This window comes from Clytia hemisphaerica, unplaced genomic scaffold (assembly GCF_902728285.1).
Source record: "Clytia hemisphaerica strain Z4C2 unplaced genomic scaffold, Clytia hemisphaerica genome assembly, whole genome shotgun sequence".
NCBI lineage: Eukaryota > Metazoa > Cnidaria > Hydrozoa > Leptothecata > Clytiidae > Clytia > Clytia hemisphaerica.
In genome coordinates, this window is record NW_027103772.1 from 9,458 (window position 1) to 18,719 (window position 9,262).

A 9,262-nucleotide genomic window follows, 5' to 3' on the forward strand; every position below is an offset into this window, starting at 1 on the left:
ATCAGCATTGGCAAAACCGAAAATTCTAAATATGAGAAAAAGCAAAAGATCTTGGAATTCTATTCCTATCACCTTGAGTTAATAGTTTATAACAAAAAATTAACATTATATATAAAATTTTTCGCTGAATCAGCAAAAACGGCAAATTTTGTCATTTTTTTGAAAAATATAGGAGAAAAATATATTTTCAGTTTCAGTTAAGCTATTTTTCTAAAATTTTCACAGCTTATTCCATATATGAATGAAACTATTTTCCAAAGAGATTTGTTTTCAAAAACTTGATTAAGACGTTGTTAAATCAAAATTGTCATTTTGAAAATTTCTAAATTTTCAGTTTGGACTTTGCAATATCGAAAATCTTGAAATATTTCATAAAAATCATAAATTTTACATCCATCGGGTCGTAAATTTAAGGGAAAACACAAATATGTTCATAGTTTTTCCCCCTATTACCACTGGCCTCAATAATTTGATTTTAACTACACCTCCGTTTTGGGGGCCCCAAACCTGCATTTTGACAACAAGGGGTATACTGTAAAAATTTTATCAAATAAATTTATGTCCAAAACCCTCTAAATCATATTTCAAAACTATGGTCAAAATTTTGTATTCATATCTTAAAAATATCTCGAGAAATCGCTAAAATTTCAAACCTCCGTTTTGGGGGCCATTAGAAAAAAGCTACCTATCTTTAAGCGATTGAAAAATATTGTTGAAATTGAAAATTTTGAAAAAGAACTTCCAGGAAATAAAGTAGAGATGTTAAAGGTTTTCATGCAGCAAAAAATTTTGTAAAATCTCTTTTCCTCTAGATTTGAGAGAAATTTCAAATTTGATCGCCGTTTTGGGGGCCACATATTGTACGATTAAAAAAGTTGCGATGTATGCATGCTCATAATCTTAGGGCGCGTTCACACTGGAAAGTTTACTTAATTAAATCTATCAAAGTTAAACAAAGAGATATATGATGGATGAGAATACACTGGTTTATTACAGTTCTTTGTAGGTTCACGGTAATTGATTTTGCTTAAGGCTTCTCATTGGTTGATTTTTTATTGAGAGTTTCGATTTCACCTGTGATTGGTTGATATTGGTATCCATACATCACTTGAAATCCGCAAACATATTTGTTCTAATGGTTTTACTCATTAACTGCATTCATCTTACTCACCAACAACACCGTTCATTCGTTTTTGAAATCGTAAAACTTTTTGTTCACTGCACGCATTCTTTGTTTATGCTTCCTTAATAAAATCTTTTGTTTTAAGGAAAGCCTCTACCCTACAACCAGCTTACAACTCTTAATTAAGGAAGATCGATTAAAAATTACAATACTACGCGTTCGACTCTTTATTAAATGCACGTTCTGTATTGTAGTCAACAAAAGATTCTCCTAACTACATTTTTATTAAGGAAGGTCTGTAGTGTGAACACGACCTTATACAGGGTGTCCCTAATTAAAGTATCGAGTTTGAACATGCGATTGAGTAGAAAAGTTTGTGTGTGTTATCGCTAAAATATAAGAACGTTCTCCATCACACAGGCTTATTACAAAAGGTAGTTACAACGTATAAATTAATCGTAATGACAAAGAAAAAAGAGGGAGAGCTTAAAATACAATTTTGTGAACACGCACATAAAACTTTCTACTCATAGTTGTGTTTCGACTCGATACTTTAATTAGGGACACCCTGTATATCGTGTTCAGACCAAGGTTTAAGGCAGTTAGGTCTACATGTTTCTTTTATATTCCTTTAGTATTTAACGGCATGCTTCTCATTAGTTAACCCAAAGTTTAAAAAGGATTCACCCTCTGGTTTAAAAAAAAAGTTTTTACGATTTCGCTACAGTTTTCTGAATAGACGAAATCAGAATTTGCGAGTGAAAAGCATGCTCCTTTTGTAAATGAAGAAAAAAGAACGTGAAATTTATGACTTAGAGACGCTCGGAGCATCTCTAGCAGTAATGGCTTCAACGAACAGGAATTAGGTCGTGTTCAGACCAAGGTTTAAATCAATTAGGTCTACGTATTTCTTTTACATTCCTTTTGTATTGAACGGCACGCTCCTCATTAGTTAAACCAAAGTTTAAAAAGGAATCACCCTCTGATTTAGAAAAAAAGTTTTTACGATTTCGTTACAGTTTTCTGAATAGACGAAATAAGAATTCGCAAGTGAAAAGCATCCTCCTTTTGTAAATGAAGAAAAAAGAACGTGAAATTTATGACTTAGAGACGCTCGGAGCATCTCTAGCAGTAATGGCTTCAACGAACACGAATTAGTGTTTTGCGGAGGGATTCCCTGAAATCTTTTTTGTTTCAAAGTATCCCAAGAGAGAAGATGACATGATTTCAAGTTAGAAAAGGAGATTCCTCGAGATCGCCAATCGATGATGACAAAAGAAAAGTGATTATAATTGAATTCCCATATCAACAAGGTACTACTTAAACCTTAAACTTAAACTTTCAGATCTGAACACGACCTTAGTGTTTTACAGAGGGATTCCCTGAGATCTTTTTTTTTTCAAAGTATCTCAAGAGAGAAGATGACATGATTTCAAGTTAGGAAAGGAGATTCCTCGAGATCGCCAATCGATGATGACAAAAGAAAAGTGATTATAATTGAATTCCCATATCAACAAAGTACTACTTAAACCTTAAACTTAAACTTTCAGGTCTGAACACGACCATATATATCGTGCCTTTTAATGAGTTCTTTTCACCTGTGGATAGGAAATCTTATTGGCTTATTTAAGCTTTAGAAATTAGATGAGACGAGATTCATTGTTTCTGACATCAGTGTAAGAAAATATTTGGACTAAAAAGGCCTGTAAACTTGGCAATCCTTCATCAAATGATAAGATTTTTCGATCAATGTTTTCTTTAAGGTGAACTCTATTGCTTGATACTTTCCTCCAAAATTTTCCAGCGACTTTATGTCTACAAAGTGAGTCTGAAATCGTGTGTGCTTATAAAGAACTTTTCATTTTCTGACTTGAGAAAATATCTTTTCAAAACAAAATTGAACAGATAACAAAATGGAACATAAACTTGCTTCAAGTTCACGGTGAAATTTTTTCCGCACAAAGCATTGTGGGCAATATTCGGTGATCAAAACTGAGTTTTCACGTTAAGCCGATATCGTCTATTACCGACACATTCAACTCCAGTTTTTCTTTATACCTCCATGCTTCTTGACAGTGATCACATGGCACTTTTCATTAAACTTAAGCTTATGAAACGATTAAAAAAGACATCTGTACCAAGCCAAAGAATTTGCCCCTGCTGAAAATAATAAAATAAACAAGTCCCCACTGCAAAACATTGTGCTATTTTTATCGCCATAAAAAACATTGGAATATAAATCCTCCTATCGAGTTTCAGTCCACTATTCTTAACTCCATTGGCTGAGGAAATTTCACTGGATCTGTGAGAAAGGGGTATTTCGACTTGACGCTTCTCCTTTTACTTAATGGTGACGAAGTAGGGTTTCATACCAAAATATCAATATTGAGGAAAGATTACTCTGTGGTATTTCGGGCACGAATGCCCCAATCTCATTCCCAGAGATAACCTTGCACAATTTTTTTTATTTTACTGATGGACATGATACGTTGAAAGCAGTATCAGAATCAAAAAAAAAAGCAAAGTAAGGGACTAGGTTCGAGTTTGTGAAAGTTCGATACTTGCTCATAAAAAACATTTATAGAACGTTTTTATAAAGCCTGAAGGGCTAGATGTCGTGCTTTGGCTGAAAAGTGTGCCGAGGTTAGATAGGAAATCCTACCTTGGTCACGTTACACATTACAATAAAATTTCAGCGCTTGAACAATTAGAAGCTTCACAGGTTTTCGAAAACAATAGCATTAATATTTTTTTGCGATATTCACTTTTTTTTGCTTTGAAGAGCTTAAAGCACCACATCTAGCCCTTTGGTCTTTACAGAAACCAGTGCGTGTTACTAGCTCCTTTTTCAGGATCTGAAATATGTATCGTCGCTATTCTTAAGACTATATCCAATAGTGTCACATAAACTGAATTTTTTTAGCTAGAAATATACCTTGAAAACGGCCCTGGCCGAAACATGTTGGAAATTTCTAGCATCTAATGGTATTTTTGTCTCGATCCTCCGTCCGATATACAATAGTGTCACCATATATTTACATTTGTAGTGAACGTTATCATAAAATTCAGTCGAAAAATTGTTTAAAGGGACATAAAAGTAGTAAAATGTAAACATTGCGTGAACCACGTGTCATAACAATTAAAATCACGTGTCTAAAACAAACTTTTAAAACAATTTTAACAATTAAAATCAGCCATATTCCTTTTTATTTTTTATTTTGACATGTGACATTTGTTTTGGTTTTATATCCCGCTGTATACTGTTTGTTTAAAAATTTCGTCAGTACTTTTATGTCCCTTTAAGATAATTACGGCTTTTCATCCGCGTAGTTTTCTTGTACAAAGTCGTTAATAGATTCGGATAAAACTTGACTGAACATTTTAGCGTCTTGTCCCATCTGATATTTTCGCGGTACTGAGACTCTTATAGCGTCTACGGTTCCTCCATACATTGATCCGTATAGCTTTGTAATCATTTGTCTATCGGTATACCCGGATTCTGTCATTTCCGGATTATTTGGAGACGGTATAGTTTCTATATGTCTTTTCTCTAATATTCCCCCTAAAGATTTGGGTCCAATTAACAGGTCTTTATCACTGGCGTCTTGGTGCCGATTCACAAGGCTCCGTATTGAAGACTCGCTCATCGCGTTAGTCTTTTGTGAAAGCTCTGTTTTTTCAACACCGTAAGAAAGTTCGATCAGGCCATGCCTGTGCTTATGTTCGTGTAAATCAATCAGCAGTCCGTTCCCTTGTATTTTAAGCTTTGCAAGACTTATAAAGTTATGAAAATCATACCACGCACTTCTAGTGACGTCATCAAAAGCGCCTTCATCGCGTGATCCGTCTACGTCAACAAGCGACCGGTGTAAATCCATGACAACAATATGTGGTCGGGTTCCGGTCAGACTCTTTATATGAGTTGCAACGTTGAAAGCTAGAGTTTTTGAATTACGATCGGGTTGCGTGAAGACCGGACATCGAACACTGTCCGGTATTCCACAGTTATGAAGATAAACACATTGACCGTTGACGAGGCACCCTGGTGAGCGTTCTTTGATCGTTTCCGGCTTCACAGAGCCAGCGTGAGGGACGACGAGGATAATGTTGGAGTTATAATCACCTTCTTGGTATTGGCAATATTTCGGATTGATGGAACAATAACGAATTGCTATGGAAAATGAAGAATATGAACGGGAACAAGCCGCGGGAGTTTGAAAATTGGGACCCTGTCAGAAAAATTTCTAATTTCCACCCTGAAAATTGTTTAAAATAACCAGAAGTTGACTCTGTCAGATTCACATCTTGAAAATTAGGAAATTTGGGACCCTGTCAGATATCTTCAGAGCCTAAAAAAGTGGCTCTGACCAGCGGCACGTCCCCGTACCCTATTTTGCCTAGGTCCCCCTGTATAAAGATTAAGAAATCAAGAACGAAACTATTCATGCGATTCAAGTACAATCTATGGAAAAGAGATCCTGGTAGACCTCTTGTACAGAAATGAACTCTACTCTAATGTAAATTCCTATCAATTTTAATTTAAATAACACTAGGAGCCGCTTAATGAGATCAATTTTGACAACGAAAAATTCGGATAAGATTATTTGAAACTCTGTGTATCTTTCTTTCAAAGTTCAAATCTGCATTCACAATATATTGGGCTGTTTCAGAAAAAACTTGTACTCTCTTTGTTGAGAAGGTTTCTTTTGGGAAAGGTGACCCCCCTGGATCTTATTTCAATTTTTCAGGACCCCTTTGGGTTTTTTTCTCGTCTCTTTTTTGGGCCACCCTGGATTTTCAACCTCTTTTTACTGACCACTCTGGATTTTCCAACTCATTTTACTGGCCACACTGAATTTTTACACTCAAAAACCAGACCCCCCCCCTGGATTTTTTATTTTCCTGACCACCCTGGACGTCACACTTCCTCAACATATAGGGCCATATAGAAGATACAAACTACTTATAGAATATACGTTTTTTCTTAAGAAACACACTTTTAAGAAACATGAGGCTCAGAATGCCTAAAAACTAAGAAAAATCTAAGAAACATGCTGAGGCTGAGAATGAGAAAATAAAAATTTTTAATTCGGTTTTTTAAGAACCTTCCAATCAAAACAAATGTTTTTTTTCTTTGCATGAAAAATAGGCTGATTATGTCAAAAAGTTTAGAAACATGTAAGAAACATTTAAGGCTCAAAAGGTCGATTTCTTAAGAAACATTAAGGCTGCTTGGTAAAACTAATCTCTTAAAAAAATGGTGTAGCCCATTCCCAGCCAGCACCCAACGTCAAAACAACGTCCATTTGACATTCGTAACGTCCAAATAACATTATTTGAACGTTAAAACAACGTTGTGTGCCAGCTGGGTTACCTTTTGTACATTGGTAAAGGGATGGATACTGTTCCACAGATTGGTATCCTCCTCTATTTCTTCCATCTCTTCCTGCGTTGTTAAATTGCGAATAAGAATCAGTGACCAATATATTGAAATTATTTGGTTGTTGAAACTCCATCACCATCCCATCGTAAGCCCTCTGTTCTGTGTTTTTACTTAAATATTTTGCTAGCAGTGGGATGCGGTATTCTGGGTAATGTTTGAAAATATGTTTCGAGATGTATTCTGCAAGCTGGTAGTGTTTTTGATCGTCGGTACTTGATGTGAAGTCAGGCTTGAATTGATCCCAATTCGATTCCTGCTCGTGCTTGGATTTCTTAGAATCTGAAAGAATGACAATTTGTCAATAGTTTCAAGTGAGATCAGCTTTGTACTACGTTGTTTGTAAATTGATGTTAAAGAAAGGCGACCGCTGTGTTTCTCGTAGTAGCAAGTTTATGTATTTGCGCTTTTGAGGACGGTCAAGTGGCTGAGCGATTTGAAATATCCCACCGTTTTGACCCTCGAAATCGAGGGAAGTAAAAGTGCTGATTTACCGTCGTTCTCAGTTGGTCAGGATTTAGAAAGATTAGAACCTTTCCATCTCCGTCGCAGAAAAGCACACATACATAAACTCTTGAACAAACATAAAATCTTGAACTCAGTAAGAGTGGCTACCAATTGGTCAAGGTTCAAGCAGTGCAAAAAGTTCTATTCTGGCTTACATCAGAAATCTTAAGTATTTTGAATGAAACTCATAACATTTGATAAAAAGGACACGCCCCTGTCTCACAGACCCGCTGGAGCCCCAGCCACACTGGAAAATTTGGCAAAATTTCATCCCCGCTGGGAAAAATACCCTAGAATTTTGGCCTCACTGAGAAATTAACTTTTATTTCCTCCCCATTCGCGAAATTCATTGTTTAGAAACTGCACTCCAAAACCATCCCCACTGGAATTTTTAACCTTGGAACAATATAATTTTTATCCCCATTGAGATTTCAATCGAAATTTTCATCCCCACTGTGGGAAAAAGTTTCACCGGGGCTGTGAGACAGGGGTGAAAAAGGGGGGAATTTCCTGCAATATTTTTAATCGATTTTTAAATACTCTAATTTTTCTAAAACGTACAGCTTTAACTCTAAGATTTAACACGAGACCTAAAACTTACGCCGACTTTAGGATCTGAGAATCTAAAAGCTGAGAATGTAGATTGAAGTTTGATCTTCATTGTATCTATTTTCCACATCAAGAATTCACTTCATGATATTAATGACGTAATGTTTCATACGGAAGCACCAAAAATAGCCCGGGCGTTTGCCACTAGTTTTATTGTTTAAAGTCCAAATAAACGGCAAATACCCGGTCGTTTCGGGATGCTTCCGTATATGATATTTTTTGTGAATATCACAGATTAAAATCTTCCAGAAAATGTTCATATATAGGGGGTGGAGTGGAGGATTTAGTGTCTGGGGGGTACTGAAAAAGCTACAAAATTTGCCTTGTCCGGGGTGTAAACTTGCTCCGTTCTGGGGTAATTTTGCTCTGTTTGAAGGTAATTTTGAGTGTCCAGGGGATCAACTAATGCTTGTCCGGGGGATTAGAAATGTTTTCCGGGGGTTAAAAGTCACAATGTTCGGGGGATAAATTTCCAAAAAATGTTCTATCCTCCACTCTTATTAAATTTTTTTCTGGAAAAGCCCATTTCTTACCTTTGTCTTTGTGTTCTCTAGGACATTCACATTTAGAAATCGTTGGTTGTTTTGTACCAATCGTACTTTCTGTTTTGGACCACGTATGTGTTGGAGTTTCTGATGACTGTCTTGAAGTAGATCGTAAAGTTTGTGACGTTATTGGCGTCGTTTCGAATGACGTTGGTTTAGTTTCCTGAAAGTTTGGCGTGGTTTCTTGTGACGTAGATTGAGCCGCTTCCGTCGTTATTGGCTTCGTTTCGAATGACGTTGGTTTAGTTTCCTGAAAGTTTGGCGTGGTTTCTTGTGACGTAGATTGAGCCGCTTCCGTCGTTATTGGCGTCGTTTCGAACGACGTTGGTGTAGTTTCCTGAGAGTTTGGTGTAGTCTCAGCTACTTCAATAGTAGTCGGATTTAATTCTTCCATTGTTTCTGTTGTGTGTGGAGTTGTCTCCACGAATGAAGGTGTGGTTTCCGTCGTGTCAGTGTAGTAGGGAGACGTTTCTGAAGGTGGTACTGGCTCTGTTTCCCCCGCCGTTGTTTGTGTTGGTGGTTCTGTTCCAGATATTTCGTTGTCCGTATTCTCACTTGTTCCTTGCCCTGAATTTCCGATTTCATTTAGTATGTCAAAGATACTAGGTCCGTCGGAAGACCCGGAGTTATCTGTCTCTTTATCTCCCAAGCGCAGTGATCCAGATGTTTTAGTCTTGCCATATTTCTCAAGGTAATGGTGTGGGTAGACACGAGCAACTACAAAAACTTTATTACTTTTGTTCGCTTTTTTATCACTATCACTGGCAGATTCGCTTGGAAAGCTGGTAGACTCAGCTGTGGTGGATGTTCCTCCATCTAAGAATGCTACATTCTTAACGCGTTCGTTGTTGTTTGAAGCTGTTGAAATTGCTATAGATTGTTTGTTGTTACCATTGCGTAATAATTCACTATTGGCTCCGATACCTTTATCGAGTGGAGCTTGATCAATGAATTGAAGTTGCAGTAACATGAACACGGCAGTAAGAGTTGTGCTGTAGAATGTGATACAACATGCCATTTTATTTCAGAACTTTTTAT

The 9,262-nt window shown here is 36.6% G+C and overlaps 1 protein-coding gene across 1 annotated transcript; it reads right to left on the reverse strand.

Annotated features, from left to right (window-relative positions):
• Positions 1–3,668: 3,668 nt before the first annotated feature.
• Positions 3,669–9,262, reverse strand: LOC136806067 (uncharacterized). The gene is made up of 3 exons (XM_067062637.1): positions 8,213–9,262; positions 6,498–6,845; positions 3,669–5,294 (listed from the first exon to the last, which is right to left on the reverse strand). The coding sequence occupies exons 1-3, from the start codon at positions 9,240–9,242 to the stop codon at positions 4,432–4,434; spliced, it is 2,241 nt and encodes a 746-aa protein (XP_066918738.1). The 5' UTR covers positions 9,243–9,262; the 3' UTR covers positions 3,669–4,431.

Excerpts from the sequence above, each read along its gene's own strand:
- LOC136806067 (XM_067062637.1), bottom strand. The coding sequence starts at position 9,242 with ATGGCATGTTGTATCACATTCTACAGCACAACTCTTACTGCCGTGTTC. Across the intron at positions 6,846-8,212 it reads TAGAGAACACAAAGACAAAG|ATTCTAAGAAATCCAAGCAC; the intron begins GTAAGAAATGGG and ends TCATTCTTTCAG. Across the intron at positions 5,295-6,497 it reads CCTTTACCAATGTACAAAAG|CAATTCGTTATTGTTCCATC; the intron begins GTAACCCAGCTG and ends CATTTTCCATAG.